Source organism: Stegostoma tigrinum, chromosome 2 (assembly GCF_030684315.1).
Source record: "Stegostoma tigrinum isolate sSteTig4 chromosome 2, sSteTig4.hap1, whole genome shotgun sequence".
Classification (NCBI taxonomy): domain Eukaryota; kingdom Metazoa; phylum Chordata; class Chondrichthyes; order Orectolobiformes; family Stegostomatidae; genus Stegostoma; species Stegostoma tigrinum.
This window is the reverse complement of record NC_081355.1, coordinates 109680025-109706954: the sequence shown is the minus strand read 5'-3', so window position 1 is coordinate 109706954 and position 26930 is coordinate 109680025. Positions and strand designations below refer to the sequence as shown.

The window sequence follows — 26930 nt, the reverse complement described above, 5'->3', positions numbered from 1 at the left end:
ACATGTCTTAACTATTCCCTTTTCTAATGCACTGTAATGGATAAATTGAGGATCGTAGATATCGCTACTTGCTGACTACCAGTAGTATTAGGACAGAATCTTGTTGGTACTGCCTAGCTGTAATCCAGCAGAGTGCTCCACACGTACGTGAACAAGCAGAGCTCTGCTCGTAGGCATTAAATTTTTAAAACTCTTCAGAGCCCAAGCAGAGTGCCTATTGCCAATATATTTTAAGTATGCTCTTGGCAAATTTAAACAGACCACCCAATTTCTCACTCATCTGAGTTTGGTTCCACAAGTTGGACTCCATACAGTGATTAGTCCGTGCTACGAGAGGCGGCTACTTCCAGAAATAGTTAACCCATCTTGAGAGAATATTCAGGATCTGCATCTGGACTTAGTGTTATTTGCTGTTGTAAAGAGGATTGTGGTATTATAAACGTATTCGAAAATTAAAGGTAATTGTTTTTATTGGCTAGTTTTATGTAGTAAATATTCTGCGGTTTGAAGTAATGAACCATTTGGCATATGTTCAAAAACTTGATGGCCTTTACCACCTGATTTAAAATTATGTTCTAGCTTTTTGGTGCAATTTCCATGTTTGATCTCTCAACCTTTGGTCACTGGAATTGTGCACTCTTCATGGTTCGGACTAACTGAATCAGGATGTTATACTCCCTTTTAGGCACCAAAACCTGTTGTCTGTATTGCAACATACACCTTCTATTTCATGAGTTTCTGTACTAGTTTTCTGCAGCATTTTGGAAAATGAAGCTGCTTCTTACAAACTCTGGATAAATTGAAAATTTCTGCAGAACAGATAGGGGAGTCGTATAAATTCACTGCAAAGTGAGAATGAGATTTCTGAAGGGTATTTAAGAGTATTTGTCTTGCCAGTCATGCTCACAACCCACGAATGAAACAAAATAAGCAAAAAAAATGCTCTTCAACCTTCATGCTTTTTTTTGTAATAAGCATTTTATGATCTCCTTGCCAGTGTTGGAATTAAGAGAAAATGGCTGAGAAGTTGGATTGACGAGGGCATTGAAGGAGCCAAGATAGAATGCATGCGCATTGTACACCAGGACTTATCGCTGGTATCAGTTAGGGGTGATCATCTAGGTGCCTACCTTTGGCCCATAATTAATACAGCAGTCAGCTTTGTCAGTCACAGTGCAATTAGACCAGTGGACTGCTTTGTTTCACCTGAATCTTAAGGAATAGGTCTGTTACTACTGCCTCCACGGTAAAACTACAGAAAACTATCAACTAGTGATTGCGCTCCCCCCACCTTCCCAATTGTTCTTCCAAGAAACTTGTTTGCTTTAGCTATCATTCTTGTTAGACCATCTTCATCCATTTTGTGACAACCACATGACAACCAGAGTCATGACATGTCTTGAGCATTCAGAGTCAGGGTCCCCTACAGCACGGAAGTTTGCCCTTCCGCCCAAACTGGTCCATGCTGACCAAAATGTCCATTCACGCTAACCCTATTTCCCTGCGCTTGGCCCATATCCTTCTAAACCTTTCCTATCCATGTATTCATCCAAATGTCTTTTAAATGTTGTTAATGTACCTGCCTCAACCACTTCTGGCAGCTCATTCCATGTGCTTACCACCCTCTGCATTTAAAAAATTGTCCCTCAGCTTCTCATGTATCCTTCCCCCTCTTACCATAAACTGATGCCCGCTAGTCCTCAATTCCCTGACCTTGGGGAAAAAGACTGAGTACATTCACCCTAACTATGCAACTTATGATTGTATGAGCTTCTATAAGACCCTCCGACCCTCCGTCCCTCCAACCCTCCTCCGAAAAAAAAACTCCCAATAGCATCTTAACTCAGTGATTTGTACTTGCTCTTTTGAGGTCACCCATGATCTGACTTTTGGATCCACTTTGTAGTCATATCATGTAAATTGTTCAATATAAATGGTGACGTCCTGCTGGTTATGTTAAAGGGATATTGTGGGCTTCAATAAATATCCAACTCTCTGAAATGGAATTTTTCACCCTTGCAAGACAAGTCTGAAAAACAAGCATTCAGTGTAACTCACCAGGGGCAGATGTTTAGCAAAAGGATAGTCAATGCAAAAACATTTTAATTTGCTTAAGAGTGTATACAACAACAGAGTGCCAAAAGGAATAAATACTTTCGCAAATTTGCAACTGCTGAATAGTAATAGACATGGAAGCCAGTAATGCATATCCTGCAAAAGTGCTTCTTAGGATGTGAGGACAACAGCACTTCCCCAATAGAGTGCGTTGCTGCAGTTAGTAGAATTAAGTGCATAGTTGCTGGCTTTTGAAATCATAAATAATATCACAATACTTGGAAATAGTCTGATTATTGTTGTTGTTGATTCCTGGGAGTTGTCACTCAGAGGGCCTTTATGAAACTGCAAACATGACAGAAGCTCCATACATGGATACATTTAAAACTAGGAAGCTCAGAGGAACAGAGGGATCTTGGGATGCTTGTCCGCAGATCCCGAAGATGGCAGGACAGGTTAACTGTGTGGTTAAGAAGGTAATTGGCCAAAGCATATATTATAAGAGCAGAGAGGTCATGTTAAAGCTGTGCTGGACTTTGGTTAGACCACAGCTGACGTATTGTGTGCAGATTTGACAGCCACAGTATAGGAACGATGTATTTGCACTGAAGGAGGTGCAGAAGAGATTCACCCAGGATGTTGCTTGGGGTGAAACATCTTAGCTATGAAGGGAGGCTGGAAAAGATCAGGTTGTTTTATTTGAAGCAGAGAAGACTGAGAGAGAACCTGATACAGATGTGCAAGATTATGAGCAGCATTGACAGGGTGGCTTGAATGCAGCTAGTCCCCTCAATTGAAGGGTTAATAACAAGGGAGCACATTTTTAAGGTGATACGCAGGAGGTTTAGAGGAGACTTGAGGGAAAACAATTTCTCCCAGAGAGTGGTGCATTGCCCAGGAGGGTAGTTGGGCCAGGTAACCTCTCAATCTTTAAAAGTTCTTGGATGAACAATTGAAGTGTCATTACATTCAAGGCAATGGGCCTAGTGTTGATTATGTATTTTTGATGTGCACATTTGGTTGGCTGAAAGATCTCTGTTCTATAGGATTCTGTCAGACTGAACTAAATTTATGAATGTAAACCACCTGAATGTATATATCAAGAGTCAATGAAGTATTAAAATTGTGTTGACACATTATTTGAGAAAGCTTCATAATTTTATCATTGATTTGAGTACATTATAGGGCAAGGAAACTATAGAAACTAGAGCAGGAAGCTCTTCATTGATTAGTGAAATGTGGAAAATTTTGGATGTTCTACTGTTTCCTGAGGATGCATTTCTACTGAGTAAAACTGCCATGTGCAGCACCTTCACACTTGTAACTGGGCTATATTGTTTATGCGGGGTTGTCAAGTAGGTTACATCTTGTTATAAGAATAAAGCAGGACTGTTTTATCATCAGAGTGCTCCCATTACTCCTGATTGAAAATTTGGTTCACTATATCTGTGGAATCTGAGAATGAATTATGAAACTGCTTTAATGTTTTCATGGTTGTAAGCATTCTATATTCTTAGATACCTTATGACCATTAACACTGAGAAACCTCTAAGAATCATTGCCGATTCCATTGCTGCAATATGCTATTTACCTTGATATAGGCATCAATTCCCTTTTATCTATTTTTCAGGCATTTTAGTGAATTTATATTGATTACAGTATTTTTATTTGGTAGCATGTTTTTGCTCTCATGAATGCAAAAAGTGCATAGTATTTCAACAGAAGTAGTGCTTTCATGTTGCAACTAATTATTGCTGTGCTTTGTAGTCTCTGCTGCTATTTTCATTTTTAGTACAGTGCTGATCTTATTTTGGGTGATGCCTTTGAAATGGATGTTATATCCTTTTACAACCTTGCATTTCAGACTAGATTATGTGCCCCATGCTGAAGATCTTGCTTCGAAGCTTCTGCAGTGCTTCCCAAAAAACAGACTGTCAGCTCATGCTGCCCTGAACCATGAGTACTTCAGTGATCTTCCTCCGCGGCTTTGGGAGCTCCCAGACAGTGAGTATATTTCCAGCTTTAATCCAGATTCTACTAAATCTGTTTACACAAGATGCACGTACATTGGGTATTATTTTAGTTGAATTCTTATTACTAAAAATTTTTCTTTGCTCCTTGGATTTGAAAAGTTCTGGCGCTAACATCAATTATCGAGTCAAAAATAGCAGTCTTCAAGTTACCATTTTGCTTGTCAGTTTACATAGAACAGTACAGCACAGGAACAGACCGTTCAGCCCACCGTGTCTGCACCAATCATGATGCCATTCTGATCTAATCCCATCTGTCTGCACATGGTCTGTACCCCTTTTATGTCCTGACCATTTGTCTCTCTGTCTAAATGCCTCTTTAAACATTACTATTGTATCTGCTTCTCCCATCTCTGGTAGTGCGTTCAGCACCTCCCCACTTTCTCTGTAAAAATAAAAACTTGTCTGGCACATCTCCCTTAAACTTTACCCCCCCCCCCCCACCTAAAACCTATGCCCCTGAGTATTCGCATTTACACCCTTGGAAAAAGATTCTGACTATCCGTCCTATCTTTGCCTCATAATTTAATATACTTCTACCAGGTCGCCTCTGAAACTCTGACACACTAGCAAAACTCCTCTTATAGCTAATACACTCCAATCCAGGCAACATTGTGGTAAACCTCTTCTGTACTCTCTCCAAATCCTCCTCAATCTGCCTGTAGCATGGAGACCAGGATTGTACACGCTGCAGTTGTGGCCTCATTAACATTGTATGCTGCTCCATCATAATGTCCTTTCTCTTGTATTTAATGCTAGATTAATAAAGGACAATTTCCCCAGTACATTCCTAAACACCACCTCTACCTGTTTTGCTACCTTTAAGAAATTTTAGACATACATACCCAGGTCCTTCTAATCTTCTGTACTACCTAAGATCCTACAGTTCACCATGCACTCCCTTTTACTCACCCCAGAATGCATCAGCTCACACTTGTCCAGATTAAACTCCATCTGCCATTCCTCCTCTAATTTTCCCATTGCTGTGTATCCTCCTGTATCCTCTGACGACCTTCCTCAGTATCCACAACTCCCATAATTCTTGTGTCTGTGAACTTACACTGTGGACATTTCATTTATAGAAATTACAAACAGCAGAGGTCCCAGCACTGGTTCTTGCAGAACAGCAGTGGTCACGGACCTTCAGTCAGAAAAACAGTCCTTCACTGTGAGGAATTTGAATGTGGAATTTTCAGTTATGGACTTAAGATGGTATTAAATCCTTACTAAAAACACGAATGCCAAATATTGGGAAACAGACTCCATTCAGTTCAGCTGGAAGAAAATGTTTGGCTATTATAGAAGCTTTAATTCTGTTTCTGTCTTCAGTCCATGTGAAACCAGGTTTTGCTATTGCTGCAGGTCTAAACACTGCCTGTTTAATGATTTTGAGCAAATACATATTACATTAGTTCCAGCAACAACTGTGCTGTCAAATGAGGATCAGGAGGATGAGGATGATGCAACCACAGAGGAGGAGAAGAGCCAGGACTGGAAACAGCTGTACTGGCCCAGGATCAATTACCTGACTCCCTCTGGGGGAGGACACAACTCCTACGTCTAGGCTCAAGTAGAATCTGATTTAGATGGGTCCTTGGTGACTCCAGCTGTTCTGGTTGTGATTGCCAAAATTCTAACCTTTTTTTAGTTATCTGGTCATTCAAAGCTCAGCAGGGAGTGATTCCACCTCCAGAAAGTCAAAGCAGCATGTCTAGCAGCATGCATGTGATGACTGCAACACAGTTCCAGAGACCTGGCAAATTCAGTTCTGCAGGGACATAAGGAACAGTTGACCGCACAGCAAAACTTGCATGTTATCGCTGATCCACCAGAGTACGGGATTGAATATATTATTGGTAATTTCGCTGACATGTCATCTCAGCTCACTGTGTATTTGAGTTGTCAGCAATATAACAGCAGTAATTCTTATCAGGGCTACCAAATGTACAAACATGGTGTCACTCATTTCACCAGAATTGTCCCAATTAATAAGGGTGGGGGATGAATCATTTCCAAGTTAGCTCTGAAGATAATATTTATGAACAGTGGTTCATTATGCATTTAAGAAAACACCCCATGCCAAACAATTAACCTCCTTCCCCAGATCAGCAAGTGTTCTGTCTCTTTGGTTGTATCTCCCAGTTTACGACAGAGGGTAAAAATGGAGTCTTTTGCTGGATTATAAAATGAGGTATTTTGCATCTTATCCCGTTTTCTTTCTTGCTAAAGGCTGACTATAACAAGACAGAGATCAATTTCATACACCTTTGGTCTCTCCCCTCCCCTCCCCTTGAAAAAGGCTCATCTTTTTGAAGAACAACCTCAGAATTATTACAGTGAAGGAGACCTTTCAGCCCATCATTCCTGCATTGGGTCCATTAACCACAGTCAATTTTCTGCCTTTTCCCTCACATACTATGCCACTATGACCCAAACACCATTAGTATCCAAATAACCATCCAACAGCTTCTTGAATGGCTTTATTTAACCTTTCTCCACCACATTTTCCAAGTGGCTCATTTATAACCTAGCTACTTTGAAAAAGATTTTCTGCTTGTATCACCCTTGCTATGTGCAAATATGAATTGCAGCAATTTAAGCATTACAGACAGAGTTGCATATGCCCTGGCCATAAATGATAAGCAAATCTGAAGTAGCAAAATAGTGAGGCAAACTTGGATCCCTTTTGATTCATGAACCCAAACGTAAGCCCGATTATTTAACATACCAGTTTAGGAGTTAAGTTCTACTTTACACAAGTTTATGGTGGTTCCCTTGGATTTTGACTCATTGGGTTTTACTGTGAGCAAGAAATTTTTCCTGACTGGCCCTGCACAAAGGGCTGCAGGCATCTGCCTCGAGTAAAATGAGACAATTAATTAAAAATAGACTGGCCTCACCCTGACTCAACCTCAGCAGCTCCATCCCCAACCTGAGCATAGGAGGCAGCCCCCTGCCTAGACCCCAAAGGGCCCTGTGTCCCATTGAATACATCCCCTGCCTCAGTTCTTTTTAGTACATTCAGTACAAGGTCTAGATTTGAGACTGTGTCTTTTATTTTCATGATGGAAGAATAATATTACATATGTATAAAGTAATACAAAATTAACTACAGGCTTCTCTACAGTTTAGCATAAAGCAACAAAGAGCTTGTTTTCATGACCTATTCATTGAAATCAAAATGCTAAGGGTGCCGATGATGAGATTTGAATTCAATAAAAAACAAGCCTGGAAGTAAGAGTCTAATGATAATGATATAACCATTGATTGTCAGGAAAAACCCATCTGGTTCACTAATGTCCTTTAGGAAAGGAAGCTGCCATACTTATCTTGTCTGGCCTACATGTGACTCCAGACCCACAGCAATGTGTTTGACTCTTAACTGCTCTCTTGGCAATTGAGGATGTGCAATAAATTTTAGCCTAATCAGCCCTCATCCCGCGAATGAATTTTAAAATATCCTTTGTCAGGCTAAGCGTTGCTGTTGAATAATTAGATAAGGTTCCATTTTCCACAGAAAATTGTGCTAACCTGTTAGTTAGTGCCACAAGAAGCCAAATTGGGTAGGCTGGTTTTCTGTTGTCTTTCTCAACAAAACATATCTTGTGAATTTTCCTCTTTCAGTGGAAACTTAATCAACACTTTCCCTTTTTTTCCTCTTGCAAGCAGTAGCTTTGGTCATAGCCCAATGAAGCTTGCTACTATGGAATGACTCCGATGTCAGTAGCTGCATCTTCTTTGCTGGTAGAATTGATTGGATCACCCAAAAGGCCGTTTGTAATTTGTGGTTTATCATCAATCATTAGTATTAATCCATGCCAAACCTGAAGTAATGGCTGCTTTTTAAAAGATACAAGGCAGTTGGATGCATGAGGCAGGATGCATTTTTGTGGGAATAATCAACCAAATGTACCCTGCCAAAACGTCCTGATCCTCTGCTGGTAATCATTCTATGGTTATGTGAATTGAACTTCAATCTGCTAAGACTTCCCACCAGTAAATAAAGGGCTTGTGCTCAGTTTCAGGGAGGTTCAGTAATGTGACTTGGCTCCATTAATGTTTTGAAAACTTTAGCTCTGATTTCTCTCCACAGATGCTGCCAGACCTGCTGAGCTTTTCCAGCAATTTCTGGTTTTGCCCTTAATAATTATTGTATGCTGTGTGACTTAGTTTTGTTGAAGTCAATTGAGGCAATTTATGATATCTCCATTGTTCATGTTATTTCTCTTGCAGTTGTGAGAATTGTAAATTGTTGATTTTCCAGTTCTAAGACCACAGTGGGATTCGGGGTAGTCCTTTCAGCCATGATCAGCAGTCTTTCAAGGGCAATATGGACAGTACTTGGAAGGAATCAACCACGGTAGTCGGTACAGTAGTTGTGGTTGCCCTTGTTCTTGTACAAGGTTATAATCTTTGTATTGTGCACACAGCCTGATGCATTGCCTCCTCCTTCTGGAAAAGAGAAACTGAAAGGAACACAGCATCACCAGGAAAGCTCTCAACACCTTAGAGCCTGCCTGAAATGGAGCAGCTCGAAATTGAACCAACAGTGAAAGAACTTTGTAAAACTATTACTAAACTTGCTCCCCTTTGGCAAAGCTCCAGGTGAAGATGCTGCATTGCCTGAACTTACAATGATGGCAAACAATTACTCCTGTAGAATCTACTCTGTGCTTTTTAACACAATAGACTATTGTGCTCTTGGATCTGTGTGCCTCATCAAAAATAATGTTGCATCAAATTTAATGAGTGAACCTTAAACTAACATTGGATTGTTCCATCAAATCTGTGGTATTTCGGGACTTTCATTAGTAAGCCCCCGTTTTGGACAGCTACTGTACATTCACAGGCTCTTTTTGTTTGTCCCTGTTTTTTATTTGTATGGTGCAGGCCAGGTTTAGGAATCAGCATCGTGCTCCTGATGTTTCTGTTGTGAAGTACAGCATTTCATCAGTCATGTCCCTCTTTCCTGTCACTCTAATTGTTTGCCTGGAGCACTAGAAGACAGAGTGACCCACGTAGTCCAGCTGCTTCAATTCGAAGTTGACGGTATGTTAGCCGATAGAGAGATCTCTTGCAGTTCAGCGTTTAGCTTTCAAAGGAGCATGGGGTTACACATTGTAACAAATATACCTTTTTTTAATTAAAGTCTTAGCTAAAGAAGATATTTAAGTTTTCTGTGATGTATGTTTCATTCTTTTGAAGAATGGAGCAGTTAAGCTTTATACTATATACATCATTAGTCTGACAACAGAATATGTTTTATTTATACTGGAACCAGCTACTGGTATCTCAAACTTTGGAAAAATTGACACATTTCATTTAAAATTGGATGTAGGGAACACAAATCTAAATCATCAATCATCATTGTAGTTATTTTGTGTGAATTTTCAGTTGTCAGTTCCTAAGGTTCGCTCTGTAAGCTGACTGACAGCTCCTGCAGACAGATTTTACCAGTGGAGCTTATGTGGCATTCAGGAGATAGCAGAGAGTAGATGATAAATTAAATGTTTGTAGTGTTTTGCTGGGAAAAGGTAAGTATTATTCATGATGATATTATTTTTGCTTTGCAGGAAGTTGTGGTGTGTTACTTTTCAGTACAATTCCAGTTTGGATATCATATAATCTGCTTTTTGCTATGTTCGGAAGGCTGCTTGCAAACACTGTTCCCAGCCCTCTCCACATCTGCCAAATTTTAATTTAAATTAATTTAGTGCATTGTTTCAATAAAGAGAATGCAATTGTTCATTCAAAGCTGGTAAGACATTGTAAGATAGACTTCAAAATCTACCTTCAACCCTGACAAACCCCTTTTATGCTTGACCTGTGAGCACAGAATCCTCGTGTTGTAGTCAAACTACTCTGCCTGAGCCTTACTGCCTCCTCCCACATTCTCAAAAGTACTGTTTCAACGCCAGTTGCAAGGATTGGACCAATGACAGGCTGCCACAAAGTGCATTACATCTGAGACACAAACAAGGGGAAAGAGAAACACAGACTGTGCAGAGGGAATAAGACACAACGTAAACTAATGGGCTGGCTGGGTGACATGGGCATCTCCTGTCCCCCCATCACTTCCATTTTGGTGACAAGATAAGGCCCTAAATGGACATAATTGCCCACTTAAGGTAGACAAGCCAACAACACCACAACCGTTGCTGCTAAAATTGTGCTGGGGACAGAGGGTAGTGAGTCCTGCCTGCCTGCACAGCTTTCGAACCCACTGCCTGGGGAGTGTAAAATCCAGTCCATGGGGCTCCCGAGTAATCGCTGATGGCCCAGTGCAGCCATCCTTGCCACTAGCAATGAAGCAGCACATTCAGAAATTGAAGACGGTCTGCAGGCCTCGACAATGCAGGGCATTTTGTGCAATTTTTTATAATTTGTGTGCTTTTTGTTGCTGCTGAGACTGAATCCCATTCGCATGGTATGGGTTCACTGAATCAATATTGCTGTAGGAATCACAGTGCAGGATTCCTTGATACCCATTGCTTCCAATGTATGTAGCAGGCAAACGCCATGGTGCATGTCTTGGCAGGAGACACAAAATCATGAGGCTAGTATTAGTTCCATTAACCTGTAATAGAGGTTGGATGGCTTTAAAGGGGGGTGCATTCTAGCTGGAATATATGCTGGAAGTCATTATACAACAAACAATGATCTGGGACCAACATGGCAGAGTATGGGCTCTGAAGCTTCCTAACACTGTACATGGAGACCTTGTTGCAGGAGACCGCAAACAGGATCAATGCCAGTTATCTACATGGGGTTTCAGAGGCACTGCAGATTAACTTTGCTGAGGCAAGGGACCCATGTTGCTGTTGTGCTTGATCCAGCCTCAAAGACCCAAATACAGTGTTTGCAAGAATCTCAAACCAGCGGTCATCAGTGAAGATGTCTTCAAGTATCAGGCTTCCAATGACTGCAGTACGAGCCTCTCACTCTGCTCAATATACCAACCTGTCACCAACAACTCACATCAATCACAATTTTATTTCTAAATTCTATTGTTTCATCTCACCTAAGCACTACTGTGAGCATCACACCTACTTCTTGCTGTGTGTACACAGCCCACCAACTCTGTGGAAATTCCATGATCCCAAACAGATTGTTTGTTTGATTGGGTGTAGTACAGTAATTATCTTTTTGTGATGTTGGGGAAGGTTGTATCCACCATTAGAACGTTCCCCAAGAAGTGATGGAGCTTGGGGCATCTTCATACCTAATCTTCCACCTCACATCACATTTCTCTGTCATACCTTAGTCCTCTATCTGTAGATGCTTTTAACTTTTGCTTCTACATTCCCCACCTTTCACCACAGATCTAGACTCCTGCCTCTTTTTTGGAGTCTTCCAAAAGATGTGAGCTGGCCAATCAGAGGTGTAAGAACAAGAGGAAACTGATGAAGTGACAGCATCACTGGCTTTCACTGTCGCACCCACCAGTTTAGATCCAGGCACTGCATATGCCTTTTGAGGATACCTCAGAGACAGGATCCGCATGTGGTGAGACAGTGGGCACAAGTTACTGCAGCCAAGAGAAGGACAGTTCAAGCACATGCTTGCTAGATAGAGAGGTCACAGATGTTCTGTTACAGAGCCTCAAAACAACCACTTCAGTAAACAGGGAACAGAGAAAGGCTAATAGGTAAACACGACAAAATTCTTGGCACTTCGACAGGCCAAAGCATGACCACATTCTGTTTCAAATATTCGCATATTGTGAGCAATTTACACCCCACCCCTCAACTACCCCATCCAGGCTGTATTCCACATGATGAATTAGGAAGTTAGCATTTTCTTTGCCTGCGGGCAGTCGTCACTGATTCATCTCTTGTAGCCTGTTTCTCACCAGACTGAGAAAGCCCATGTCAATGTAAAGCCACAACTGTCTACTCCCCAAACTGAGCTGCTTGGTTCTGTTAGTAAACACGCACAGGTAACTTCAACTGAAGAACTGTTTAACTAAGGCTCCATCCTGAATCACCATGTTTATGGCAACGTGACTTGCATTGGACAAAACAACTGCAGATGCTGGAAACCAAAAATGAAACCAGAAATTGCTGGAAAAACTCAACAGGCCTAGTAGCATCTGTGGAGAGAAAGCAGAGTTACTGTTTCTGCTTCTGTTCATAGATGCTGCCACACTTAGTTTTCCCAGCAATTTTTCTTCTGTTTGTGACATGCATTGGGATGGTTCAAACTGCAAACAAATTATTTTTCTTTCATAGAGACACAGCACAGTCATGGACCCCTTTGGTCCAAAGCATCCATGGTGACAGTTTTCCAAATTGAACTCGCCCCATTTGCCTGCTTTTGGCCTATAACCTCTAAAGCTTTCCTATTTGTTTATCTGTCCAAATGAATTTTAGAATTTGTAACTATACCTGCATCTACCATTTCCTCCAGCAGTTCATTCCAAATACAAACCACCCTCTGTGTAAAACAAAAAGTTACTCCTTGGGTGCCTTTTTAAATCTTCTTCCTTTCCGCTTTAAAAATATGCCCGCTAGTTTTGGGCTCCCCTACCTTAGGGAAAAGACCTTTGCCAGCCGCCTTATCTATGCCCCTCAAGATTTTATTTCTAATGGCTTTTGCCAAGCTTTTTCTCAGAATTTCCAGGTTTGGGCTTTTATGGCGATAATGATAAATGTCCTGGTTCTGGTCCACAAATGGGCCACCCACTTTCTAAAATGCTTTTGTGTTATTAGCTTTGACGTTGTCAGATAAATATAGGCTATCCTTTAAGTGTGATAAACTGAGACTTTTAAAATTGTATTTACATTGCAATTCTTCTCAGTTTGGTGTCTACTTCGCTTCTATTTAAAACTTCAACCTTGAATCTGAAAATTTTATTTCTGAAACTGGAAGCCTTATCTTAAAACAGATGAATTATGAGCTAGGTTTTCACTCTGTGGCCTGACACTCTTCAGCAGACTTTGTTTTCTTTGGCTGATAAAGGTATGCATACCTTGTGCTTTTAAAGCCATTCAAATTGTATAACACCTCTCTAATCCTATAAATATTAATACAATCAGTGATGCAGACCATATCATCTGATAATTTCAGAATTCATTTGTGTGCCTGACTACCAACATGATGAATGACATTCATATTTATCAACACCTGCCTAATTTTAAAATATAAAACAAATCAGCATTTATATTCTTGTAGACTGTTATTCATCCATCATTTTATTTTAGAAACAATTGTGACCACATACAATATTCTTTTGCATTCATAGGAGTGTATTTTGTGCTAGTTGCTGTTTGAAGATTATATTAGTTAGCCTGTGTATAGTTAGGTACATTACAGATTGTTTAGAATATTTGATACAGAAGTTACAAATTCTTCTAAGCAATATGATCAATTAATTAGGATTTCATTAATACACAAAATAAGCTTTGCATTTTGTCATTTTAGCTGGCCTAACACGGCAGTTTCTGGGATTTTGTTGTACCTCCCATTTAAACAGCTATATTGGTCATTGGCATTTGAGCTGAAATGTTTCACTCATAAATAGCAAAGATAGTGAGAGGTATTAGACTGTCGCCCCTTGCTGGGTAAAATAAATTAACCAGATTCATGCTGTGTGGTGACATCTCAATCTTCTTCTCTCAAGGGATGAGGGAGATGGTTAAGAATTGCCAAAATTTCGAGAATCGTGTGGTGCCCCACACATTTTAAAACTATAGTGGGACTTGTCAGCTAATTTTGTCATTAATCAGTTGCCAGTTCGTTATCATGCGGATAAGCCCAGATCTGCCCGTATATAATTATAATATATTTTTTAATGCTCCGTATTATCGCACTGTAACAGGCTGCCAGCAGAGAAATGCTTGTTCCAATCATTAACAGACACAATCTCTACAGAACACCAGAGGGGAATTAAAATTGGGAGAGAAAATACCTCAAGGGTGGTAATTTTAATATAAGAATTTAATTTGTTATTTTCCATATTAAGATTCTTGCTGTATTAATCCTTTTATCAGCACTCAGCAGGTTATTTGCACAAGCATAACCGTTAGGTGATATTCATTTCCAGAATGGGTCTGTGTGGAGTTCTAAACAGTGACTGATGCAAATCCTCTTGAAGGCCAGACTGAAGATGAAAATCTACATATTTTGAATAAAAGCAGTACTATGAGCCTCGAGAAATGTTTAGATGTAGTGAAGTAACATTCTGCTTTCTGTAGATAATTATGGCAAGAAAATGAAACTTGCCCATTTTTAACTGTCTAGATGCCAAACTGACTTGGCATTTAATTATGATATTATTTAATTCACTGCCCTACACATAGAATGAGAGGTCTACATTCCTGTCTAGTTAGTGGTGTCCTAGAATTTTAAAAATATTTTCGTACATAATGCAACACGTCTGATAAGACTACACACGCAGGCAGTTAACACTGATATGGTTCTACAGATCATAAATTCTAGAACTAGTTTATGCCTTCAAAAAGGGAAAAGCAATTTGTCTTAATCCGGTGTCAAAAGTTCATTGTTTTGCTGCCACACTTTTAAGTTGACACTATTTGCCATTCCTCAATTAAAACGTCTGATAGTCGGCAACTCCTGTGAACAATATGCTTCATGTAAAGGAGAATGGTAGACAATGCACATTCTGTTACTTCCACAACTCTCTGCCTCTGGATGAATCTTTCTCCAAGGACCCTGACTGAAACCATCACCTTCTAGTGTGAACGTCCACAGGAATAAACTGTCCTATCACTCTATAGTGAAGAGTGCTGACTGATGTGATTGAGTTGTTGCTGAATGTGAAAATAAGCTAGAATATTTACAGAAGGAAAATGAGTATCAAGCCTGTATTTTAAATGATGAAGAAAGCTATCAGCGTAAATCTTGTAAAAGTTATGTGCTTCCAAATATGGTTGCAACATTAACAAAAATAGAGTTGTATTAATCTAAAATGGGCTCTCAATATCTCTTAGTACATTTCAGCCTTTGTTTTTTGAGTACATTGGTATTACAAACGAGTGACAAGGTGATAGAAGTTACACTTTTTCATGAAAAATGATTTGTTTCCCTGTAGAGAGACCCTGAATATATTTGTCAATGGTTCCTTATTGAAGCCAGGAATCTCAAAGACGACATTGGAAAAACTGAATTGGCTATCTGTTCAACTCAATTTTGAACTAGAATATGTAAATCATCTCTGTAGCAGTAATACTAATTTCATCCATGTGTTTTCCTCCTTCACCAGTGTCTTCTGTTTTCATTGTGCCCGGTGTGAAGCTGCAGCCTGAGATAGGTGACAGTTCAAAGGTTTATGGAAGAAGCAGCAATCATGGCAAAAGTTTTTTGAACCACAAACACTGAGGGATTATTGCCCTCACCTACAGTACAAAGGTAAGAAAATAACACTACCAATGATTCATTCAAAAAAAGTTTATCCTATCAACAAATTATTTGAATGGGCTGCACTGTCCTTCTTTCTGTTGTATCTTTGATATTTGGAACTGTGATAGCTATGACTTTATAAGTAAATAAAACTCACTGGCTGCGCAATCTTTACAAATATTTGTTGCAGCAAAACCTTTGGTTTCAGTTTCTCACGATAGTCTCAGTCTGATTTTTGGCAGTGTGAATAAATTATTTGTATTATTTGACCTCCTCCACCTCCAGGCAAAAATCAAAATTGGCACATTCTGCTTCAGCTGCATGCTACGGCAATGCATTCTGCATCCTCTGTGCGAAAATCATTTTGAAGATATTAATTTGAGGAAACAGTACCTCTGTAATGTGGGGCTTTTACAACTCCCTTTCATGCTGGGCTAAGAGTAAAATGACATATCCAAGTGTTGGAATTGACTGTGAAAGATTTCAATACTGAGCATATTTGTGCAGTTGTAGATGATGGTCAACACAGACGTGCAAGCTGGAACTCTGATTTGCAATATTACACAGTGTAATTGGCGATACTTTCGTTTAGTTCAGTGAGATTGCTATGCTGGAAGCTGTTGAACACTGGTACATTGAATTACTGAGTGTGCACCTTTTATTCTTAAGGCCACTTCCTTCCACTGTAACTGAACTATTCTTTTGGTGATTGCATTCCTGCAGCCCCAACTAATCTCCAACTATATTTCCCTGATTTAGTGTAATATAGAGAAGACTGTGACAGTAGAGAATTTGAGCTGTGCTGTAACATTTTCAAACTTGTTTTTACAGACATGTGTCTAATGTGTTTCTTCTTACAATGCTAGCTTATCCTTCTAAAATGTTGCAGAGTTGGAATTCCCCAAATTTTTCACCTCTAGCTGAGGCTTGCCATTATAGACCACTAGTGAATCCAGTGATGTAAAAGAGACCATGGCCAGGGTTGTACTGAAAGACAGTTGTTCTGCCCTAAGATAACAAGGTGTAGAGCTGGATGAACACATCAGGCCAATCAGCATCAGAGGAGCAGGAAAGCTGATGTTTTGGGCCTACACCCTCCTTCAGAAATGGGGCCGGGTAAGGGGGATCTGAAATAATAGGGACAGAGGAGGAGGCGGGTAGAAGATGGATAGAGGAGAAAATAGGTGGAGACGAGACAGACAGGTCAAAGAGGCGGGGATGGAGCCAGTAAAGGTGAGTGTAGGTGGGGAGTTAGGGAGGAGATAGGTCAGTCCAGGGAGGACGGAGAGGTCAAGGGGGCGGGATGAGGTTGGAAGGTAGGAGATGGAGTTGGGGCTTGAGGTGGGAGGAAGGACAGGTTAGGGAGGCAGGGGGAGCTGGGCTGGTTTTGGGATGCAGTAGGGAGGGGAGATTTTGAAGCTTGTGAAGTCCACATTGATACCATCGGGCTGCAGGGTTCCCAAGCGGAATATGAGGTGCTGTTCCTGCAACCTTTGGGTGCCATTGTTGTGGCACTGCAGGAGGCCCAGGATGGACATGTTGTCTGAGGAATGGGAGGGGGAGTTGAAACGGTCAGCAACTGAAGGTACAGTTGTTTAATGCGAACCGAGCGTAGGTGTTCTGCCCTAATGTGTTTCCAGCAAAATAACCTCCATAGGAAAAAAAATCAAAGGTTAGGATGGAGGAGGAGGATTTTTAAAAAAGGAGCAAATCATGTCAGAACTAGAAACATTTTATTACCTATCATTTTGCTAACTTAATAGAAGTAGTGTGATTGAAATGATTTTTTAAAAAATGGTTAAGGACTTACTTTCTCACAAAATAGTGTGAATCACAAATTGGAGTAGAATGGCAGTTGTATTTTCTTTGATCAAATGTAATGACAAACAAAATACGTTCAACACACTGTTTTGCTGGTTTGTCTCCATAAACTGTATTGTTCCTCACGTTGATCAACGCTCTGATTTCAGTGGAGCCATGACTTATTCACTAGATATCACCTGACTCTACCACAAAAATTGTTTTTCAACTTAAGTAAGCCAATTCATGGGCTTTAATTGATTCTCTGTCAAAACATTTTGGCACTGAATGGTGGAACATCAAGCTTTATACCAAGGATGCCATTGCTTATATGAACATTTCTGTTTTTAAAACAACACCGTACAAGAGATGAAATGGAATGCTCTTGCTGGAGAGGCCACTTTTAGTTTATTGGGCTGAACCATTGCAGTTATTTGCTATTTGACGTCTTATTTATAACAGGAATGATTTTTTAAAAAAATACCCTGCAAATGGGAGAAATACTTGCAAGATGAGGCTTATAGATTTGTGTTAATCAACAAAATGTGTCCTGTTCCACACGACTTGTATTACAAGTCTGAAATGCGTTATTTCTTCATGTTTGCAAGTTTTTGATCAAATATCCAAGGGGTTTTGCATGCTAAGGGTGCAATCTGAATGTGTTAATGGACTAGTTCTTACTCTATGGTCATGGCTTTTTAATGTGCGACCGTTTAATATTTTGGTGCTGTATTCACCATTTTGGATCAGGGATCTGCTGTAGCAGCAAAACGTGAAAAAAAAACAAATTAGTTTTGTCACTTTTAAATCTATTTTCAGGCTGTAAAAAGTGTACTGACAGCGTTATGATCTGTGTTTTTTCATTGTATATTGACCTTTGTTCACAATCCATTCCAAATCGAGGTCCTTTAGAATTTCTGATGAAGGGTCTCGGCCCAAACCGTCAGCCTTTCTGCTCCTCTGATGCTGCTTGGCCTGCTGTGTTCATCCAGCTCTACACCTTGTTATCTCAGATTTGCCAGCATCTGCAGTTCCGACTATCCTTTCAGATCTGTTCATTTGAACAAGAACCTTCATTTTGTTCATTAAAAGCAAAAAATGTTGGTAACACATCCAGTATCCCGGTATATGTATATAGAGAGAGAGAGAGAGAGAGAGAGAGAGAGAGACAGATTTCAGTTTGATGCTGTTTTATCAGAATTTTACAAAGATGGGTCATTGACCTGAGGCGCATTAGTTCTGCCTCTGCACACAGTCTACAAGGCTGGTGCGGGGCCTTTGCTGGGAGCCAGGAGTTGTTTGTCTGGGTGCTCTGTATCAGCCTCCTGTCTCAAAATCCTACTCGGGGCTGCGCAATCACCTTGTGCAAATTTTGGCAGAGCAATTAAAGATTGAAATCTCCCTTTTACCTCACTATGGAAGGTCAGGCATTTTGCCATCCACCTTAACCCTCTGTCTGTGTTGTGTCTCACCTGATGATAATATTCTCCCTCTGTAAAATGATTGTTGAATAAAGTTCCTAGAATCCTGTAAATGCCAACTTCAGTTTGGGTACTAGGCCTGAAATTCTTTTGCTGGCTGTTTTAATCCAATAGGTTTGTTAGTGTCAAAATGACTGCAATTGAAAGTTAGATTTTCCAGTCCCAATCAGGATGGAATGGAGGCAAGAACATGGAAGAAATGGTGCTAGGAGCCTGCGTACTGGTTTGCTACCTCCATTCTCAACTCTGACGTTTCCGGGGATAGGGGAAGTTGTCCGTTCCACTAATTGGATATACTGAAGTCATTAGAGAACAAATTAAGAACTCACCATCTGACTGAGATTTTCCACAGTTATGGACAGCTGTTAGGAGCTCTCTGAAGCTGATCAGCGAAAACCTGGTGGGTACGCAAGCAGTAATACTGAATCAGTTTTGTTTGATGAATAAAAGTGAAATCTTCAGAGAAAATAAACTATTGAAAAACAAGGAGATTGCGGTAGCCAAATGTCTGTTACCATATCATGGGTCCCAGCCAGGGCCATTTTGAAGATCGGACCCTACTTTATCAGTCTGGGCAGGATGCTGTTTGTAGGCTTGGTGAGACTTGATGGGCTGAAGGCCTCTGCCCGCACAATAGGGATGCTGTGATTCTAACAGTGAGAATTCCTCTGTCTGCTCTGAAATGAGGAAGATTTTCAAGCTACCGATGAGCAGCACAGTGGTTCACGCTGCTGCCTGTCAGCTCCAGGGACTTGGGTTCGCTTCCAGCCCTGGGTGACCGCCTGTGTAAAGTTTGCACATTCTGTCCCCATGTCTGCATGAGTTTCTTCCAGGTACTCCGATTTACTCGCACATTCCAAAGATGTACAGGTTAGGTGGATTGGCCGTGCTAAATTGCCCATAGTTTCCAGGGTTGTGCAGGCTACTTGGGTTAAAACTGGAATTAGAACCCCCACAGTGTGGAAACAGGCCCTTCGGCCCAACAAGTCCACATTGAACCTCAGTGCATCCCACCCAGATCCATTCCCCCTATAACCCACGTAAGCTACACATCCTGAGCACTACAGGCAATTTAGCATGGCCAATCCAGCTAACCAAAGTCCCACACCTTTGGATGGTGGGAGGAAACCGGAGCACCCGGAGGAAACCCACGCAGACACAGGGAGAATGTGCAAACTCCACACAGACAGTCTCCCGAGGCTGGAATCGAACCTGGGTCCCTGGTGCTGTGAGGCAGCAGTGCTTGTGTTAGCCAAAGTACATGTGGGGTTGTGGGTGGGGCTAGGTCTGGGTGGGATGCTGCTTGGACGGTCAATCCAGACGTGAAGAGTCAAATGGCTTCTCTCCTTACTATAGGGATTCTATGATACTCCACTTAAGTTTCCCTTCTTGTATAAGCTCTTTTGCTTCGGTATGGGTCACCTTTCAATTCTGGTACTTTCTTTGTCAACTTGAAATGTATTTAAATAATCTCTGAAAGCAAATGAATATGGTGTTTTTGCTTAACATTTATGTTACTCACTTGTTTTTTTTTCCTCTGTACGTTTGACATGAGTGAAGTGCTACCTGCATCAAATAGAAAGCCCCCTTACTGTAATTAGCAACCATGATCTGGGTTCCCTTTTTGGTTTCTTCTGAGCCATAGTGTGTCATAGGGGTAGATTTATGCTCCCCTGCTATGCAGTATTAAAAATAGGGGTCTTGATCACATTTAATGCCAGCCTTTCTGTAGGGTACCCATTCGGTGATGTTTTACCATAGGATGTGGTGTCATCAAATTGCCTGGCACAATAGATTCACATATCAGGCCTATTGAGGCTCTAAAAAGCCCAACTAATAAGTGCCAGTGCTAATTGTTCCCCAAGCAGGCCGAGTTGAAGGCGCACCTTAGAATTTCCCTTTTCCTCCTGTCTCTGGCCTCTCTAACATTGTGCCTGACCTCTTCTCTCGAAAGGCTGCCAACCTGATCCTGGCCAAATTCACCCATTGCCCCCACTTCAAGTTTTATGTATTGGGGACTTCCCATACTTCAAGCAGAGGCCACTGTGCTGCCTGGAACTATTGGCTTTACTGTTGCCATCCAGCCAATTGTCCAGCAGCTCCTTGAGGTGGATTTCCTGTCTTTTCAGGGGTAATAATCCAGTCCCCAACCTAATAGCTGTCAACTCTTTCCGTTGGGCAGCTCCTCATTGGCTTTTCTTGTGTGTGTGTGTGTGTGTGTGTGTGTGTGTGTGTGTGTGTGTGTGTGTGTGTAGCAGGTAGTGATTCATATCGGAATCGTGAAATCCAGTTATTTTGTGATTTATTTTTTTGAAAAAGAAAATCCTTATTGTGGACTTTGCTGGCTAGGCCAGCATTGATAGGCTATCCTGAATTGCACAGAAGGCAGTTCGGATTCTAACACATTGCTGTGAGCCTGGAGTTACATGTAAACCAGCCCAGGTAAGGGCAGAAGATTTCCTACCCTGAAGGACTTAAGTGACCCAGATGTGTTTTTACAAAAATCAGCACTGTTGATGATTGAGAGATAATGGGAACTGCAGATGCTGGAGATTCCAAGATAATAAAATGTGGGGCTGGATGAACACAGCAGGCCAAGCAGCATCTCAGGAGCACAAAAGCTGACGTTTCGGGCCTAGACCCTTCATCAGAGAGGGGGATGGGGGGAGGGAACTGGAATAAATAGGGAGAGAGGGGGAGGCGGACCGAAGATGGAGAGTAAAGAAGATAGGTGGAGAGGGTGTAGGTGGGGAGGTAGGGAGGGGATAGGTCAGTCCAGGGAAGACGGACAGGTCAAGGAGGTGGGATGAGGTTAGTAGGTAGCTGGGGGTGCGGCTTGGGGTGGGAGGAAGGGATGGGTGAGAGGAAGAACCGGTTGATGAACACTGTTGATGATTGGCTAGCTTGTTATACAAGATTATTTTTTTAAAAAATGTAATTCAAATTTCACTGTCTAACATGATGGGAATCAAACTCTGAACATTCACTAGTGATTCTGGAATTTGCATTTGATGACACTACTGCTACGCCAAACCCCTCCACCTCCCCATGTTACAAGGTGTCCAAGCTGAAAAATGGTTGGGAGCTTTTTAAACAAAAGTGGACAATAATATGTCTGCAATGATAGTAGGCCAGTTCCTTTTAAAACCCACATTACTATTAACGTGTATGATAGTAAGGGGTTATGGCAGAGAATAGCGGCTGCAATTCAGTTTCCTTAATGGCTATTTATGAAATTTTAATTGAACAAACCTCGTAAATTGTGAGTTGGCAGCAAATTGTCTTAAAACTCAAGCTCACTGAGACCGACAGCTCCCATTTGCTGAAGAACAGACCAGCTTTTCAAATGCAGTTCTTTCTGAGCATAGAGATTGATAGAGTGGTGAGGAAACGGCTTTGTTATCTTGCTGTAATCTCACATTCTGGTTTTTGGGAAAACAAAAGTTGTTCAACTACCAGAATAGTATTTATCTTTGCTTCTCTTCAGCTTGATGGCTGTGGTTAGCACTGCTGGCTAACTTACCATGGACCCAGCTTTGATTCCACCCTTGGGCGACTGTCTGTGTGGAGTTTGCATGTTCTTCCTTTGTCTGTGTGGGATGCTCTTCAGAGGGTCAAAGTGGATTCGATGTGCTGAATGGCTGCTTCCACACTCAAGGGATACTATTTAATAATAAAATCTTATGTTTACCTGGTTCAAAAATTCACTGCAGTCTAGTACTTTATTCATGGGATGGGGCACAAGCTGAGGAATGCCAAATTGTTTTGTGATATTCATACCAGTTGACTACATAACTGTAGTTAGAAGAAAATGATATATGTAGGACTGCAAGCTTGTAAATAATGTCACAAAAAAGAACTCATATATTGCAAGCAGCCTGTCCATCCACAATGGTGCCTAGTTACCCAAGTGATCATCCAAAAATTCCAAGTTGTACTGTGGATGAGATAAAGATAAAAACACGATCTTTTAATTTAATGATAATGAGCTTGATGTTGTGTTCTTTTGCTTGAAACAATGTGCCATAAATGGCACTCTAAAGACATTTGTCCAATTAGACCTTATAATTCCATACCAGGCAGCCAAACTTAGTTTCAACCCTGCCTGAGGGCAAGTAACTTTTTTTTAAAAGTAGACAATGTGTGCACGAATCCAGCTTTTGACATGGGTACCTTCACTAAACTAGTTCTGCCACTAGATTTTCTTTATCAGAGCTCTAATCTGGCTCAGTTGCAAGGAACGATTATGGCATTGAGTGTTCAAACCCTACTCTCCACTGTTACTAAATTGAACGATAAATGGTGCACTGCTTCTGAGCTCCCCCCTGCTACCAAGACTTTACTGGCAGCCTGGCTCCAACACTTCACTGTCCACTAACTCCTAAAACAATTACTTAAGTTCATGGAATCATACAGCACATTTTGAGTCTGTACCATTAAAAATGTGCTGCTATCTGCAGTGGTTCCACTTTCTCATACTAGGCCTATAGCCTTGAATGTAATGACACTTCAAATGTTCATCTAGGTTCTAACAGTACGTCAGCTATCCAACTGCTAAGTACACAGATGGAGCGTCATTCAGCTATCTTTACAGTAATGTAGCTTACTTTGTTCTTCTGTGCCTGGAGCCTGCTTCTGTTTCTGCCTGTCTCCTCTAACTGGTTGTACCTTTTGAACTGCCTTAAATGACTTTTGAACTGTTTTTTAGTGAGCTGTTTAAACCTTTTCAACAAGTCCCAGTCCTATCGCTGGGCAAAGCAGAACTCTGCTTCCTGATCATAGAGATCAAACTGCAAGCGGTAAGAAGTAATAGATTTCATGACAAATTTCTGAAGGTTTCCAGAACCTAATTCTTGAGAGGAAAAGTGCATTATTAAGGTAATTGAGACTTCTAAACATGCAAGGGTGCTATATTATTCTTCAAAAAAAACTTTTCAGTCATTATTTGCCAAAATTCGGTAAGACATCCACAGCTTAATTCCAGGAACAGATACTAAGGTGGATTGTTACACTGGGAATCCATAATTTTTAAATCAGAAAAGCAACCCCTGCTTCAAGTCACAATTCTATCACAATCTTTTTGAGAATTGGTGTTTTGTACTGGCTAAAACGTGACAAAAATATGGTTTAAAACACCACCCAATTTTGACATTTGCATTTAAGGTTCAGTTCAAGCTAGTTTTGCTGAATTAAGGCAGCATCAGGTCACGTCACTTGATCTGATGGAATTCCTACAGTGCAGGAGGGGGCCATTCAACCCATTGAGTCTCTGCTGATACTTCGAAAAGCATCCCACCCAGAATCAGTCATCCACCCTATCCCTGTAAGTCCATACTTACCACAGCTAATAACCTAACCTGCTCATCCTTGGATTGTGGGAGGAAACCGGAGCACCTGCTGGAAATCCATACAGACACGGGGAGAACATGACAACTCCACATACATGTTGAACATGGGTCTCTGGCATTGTGCGTCAACAGAATCCCCTTCCCCTCCCCCATTTCTGAAGTAGGGTCTAGGCCCGAAATGTCAGCCTTCCTGCTCCTCTGCTGATTGGCCCGCTGTGTTCATCTGGCTCTACACCTTGTTATCTCTGTATAAGAGACCAACAGCTCCAAACAAAAAAGAAATGGAACTGGGTAACAGCATGGCCAACATCTTTGCGAGGTTGGAACAAATGCAAACCCATTTTAAGACCCATGACACTGGGATTCCCATCCTGTACTCCTGGCTTTGGTGCTGTGGTCTAGATAGAAGACATCTAGAACCCATGCTCCAACCAAACATTCTTGTAGAGTCAGGCCCAGATCTGGGAAGACTGTTTATTCACAGCCACTCTGAGAAGAAATAAACTATATAGTCTGGATTCTAAAAGAAAATCTCAAAATGTGTCCATGCCAACCCAAGCTTGCTATCAAATACAATGACCCTTTGTACTTTCAATGTCAACTCATGCTCCTTGTATGACCAAGCTCTTTTATGAGTTTGAGATCTCAGCCAAACCAGTAAAATGAAGATCTCTATTACTTTTGAAATAGTTCTTACAATCTTCTAGTTATTAGCAGAGGGTTCCACATCAAACAGTACAGCACAGGAACAGGCCCTTCAGCCCTTCATATCTGCGCTGATCATGATGCCATTCTTAACTAATCCTATCCCCTGCACTTATTGCTCTATTCCCTGTTTATGTGTCTGTCTAAATGCATCTTAAATGTTGCTGCCATATCTGCTTTTACCACCTCATCTGGCAGTGCATTGTTGGCATCTACCAGCTTCTGTGTAAAATGGTTACCTCGCATATATCCTCTAAACTTGCCCCCTCTCACCTTAAACCTATGTCCCCTAATATTTGTCACTTCTTCCTTGGGAATAAGACTCTGAGTATTCACCATGTCCAGATTCATATTTTATATACATCCATCAGGCCATTCCTCAGTCTGTGCTTTCGCGAAAACGGTCCAAGTTTGCCTAACCTCTCTTTATAGTTAATACACTACAATCCAGGCAACAACCTGGTGAACCTCTTTTTCACCCTCGGCTACGCCTTCGCATCCATCCCACAGTCTGGTGACCAGAACTACGCACACTACTCCAAACGTAGCATAATGAAAGCTGCAACATGACTTGCCAGCTTTTATACTCGATGCCCCAACTGATGAAGGCAAACATGCCGTATACCGCCTTTACCGTCTTATCTACATGTGTTGCCACTTTCAGGGATGTTGGAACAATTGATTTACTTGATTAATATCTTTTAGTGATTGTAATAAATTGCTCTGCCTGTGATTTCATTTGTCCATGTATTTTTATTTACATGAGGTTAAGAGGTGTAATGTATTTTGAGACTTCGCTTATTGTTACTCCAGCAGGATCCGATACTTTTATCGGACCGTGTTTTTCTTTCTTTTCTTCAGAAAAATTGGTGAGATTCAGTATCTATAAAAAAAATTCATATAGGACTCAATGTAAACTCTGATTCTCACTCCTCAGATGACGCCAAACATCTAAGTTTTCGCCAGCATTTTCTAGTTTTTTTAATTTTCAGTCTTGCAGTATTTAAAAAAACTTAATCGCAGGATGTAGGTATTGCTGTCTAGCCAGTATTTATTGCCTGTCCCCAGCTGCCCTTCAGAAATGTGGTGAGCTGCAACCTTGAACTACAGTCCATGTGCTGTTGGTAGACCTACAGTGTCAATAATGGACTTGTTCCAGGATTTTTACCTAGCAACAATGAAGGAACAGTGCTATATTTCCAAGTCAGGATGGTGAGTGGCTTGAAGAAAAGCTTGAAGGTGCTGGTGTTTCTGATGTATCTGTTGCCTTTGGCCTTCTAGATGGAAGTGGTGATGGATTTGGAAGTTGCTGCTCAAGGATCTTTGGTGAATTTCTGCAGTGCATCTTGCAGATAGTAGCAGTAGTGTCTACTGAGTATCTGTGATGGAGGGAGTGGATGCCTGTGGATGCGGTGCCAATCAAGTTGGTTGCTTTATTCTAGAGGAATTCACTGTTGTTGGAGCTGCACCCATCCAGGCAAGTGGAGAGTATTCCATCTCGTCCTGACTTGTGGTTGTCAGACTTTGGGGAGTAGATGAGTTACTCCATGCATTGTTCCTAGCCTCTGACCTGCTCTTACAGCCACTGTATTTCTACAGCTTGATCAGTTCAGTTTTGGTCAATGGCAACCCCAAGGATTTTGATGGAGGGTGATTCAGTAATGGTAAATGTCATTGAATGTCAAGCGTGGAGATTATATTGTCTCCTATTAGAGATGGTTATTGTTTACCATTCATGTGGTGCAAGTGTTACTTGCCACTTTTCAGCTCATGCCTGGATGTTGTCAAAGTCTTCTTGTATTTGGACATGGACTGATTCAGTATCTGAGGTGTTGCAAGTGGTACTGAACATTGTATGCTCATCAGTGAATGTCCCCAATTCTGACTTTTTGATAGAGGGAGGGTCATTGATGAAACGTTGATGATGATTGGGCCTGGAACACTACCCTGAGGAACTCCTGACATCTGCAATAATTGGCTTTTTTCTTAAAGCATATTAACAGTCAGTTTTATACCTAGCCAGCTTAGGTTTTGAACTCACTAATGCCCTGGGCTGTTGCTAATGATCAGTTTCATTAGTTTTATCTCTGCAAGGTTGAATCACAATTTCAGAATTAAGAGCACAACTTTGCACAGATGTATGACAGCCT

General features: G+C 41.1%; 1 protein-coding gene across 12 annotated transcripts in view; it reads left to right on the top strand.

Annotated features, from left to right (window-relative positions):
• cdk14 (cyclin dependent kinase 14) overlaps positions 1-26930 on the top strand; it is a 592120-nt gene that overhangs the window by 435927 nt on the left and 129263 nt on the right. For all 12 annotated transcript variants that reach the window (XM_048521834.2, XM_048521892.2, XM_059638483.1 and 9 more), the window contains 2 exons: positions 3920-4059; positions 15310-15455. In XM_048521834.2, coding sequence (XP_048377791.1) covers positions 3920-4059; positions 15310-15425 — 256 coding nt within the window. In that variant the 3' untranslated portion in view covers positions 15426-15455. The remainder of the gene's footprint in view (positions 1-3919; positions 4060-15309; positions 15456-26930) is intronic.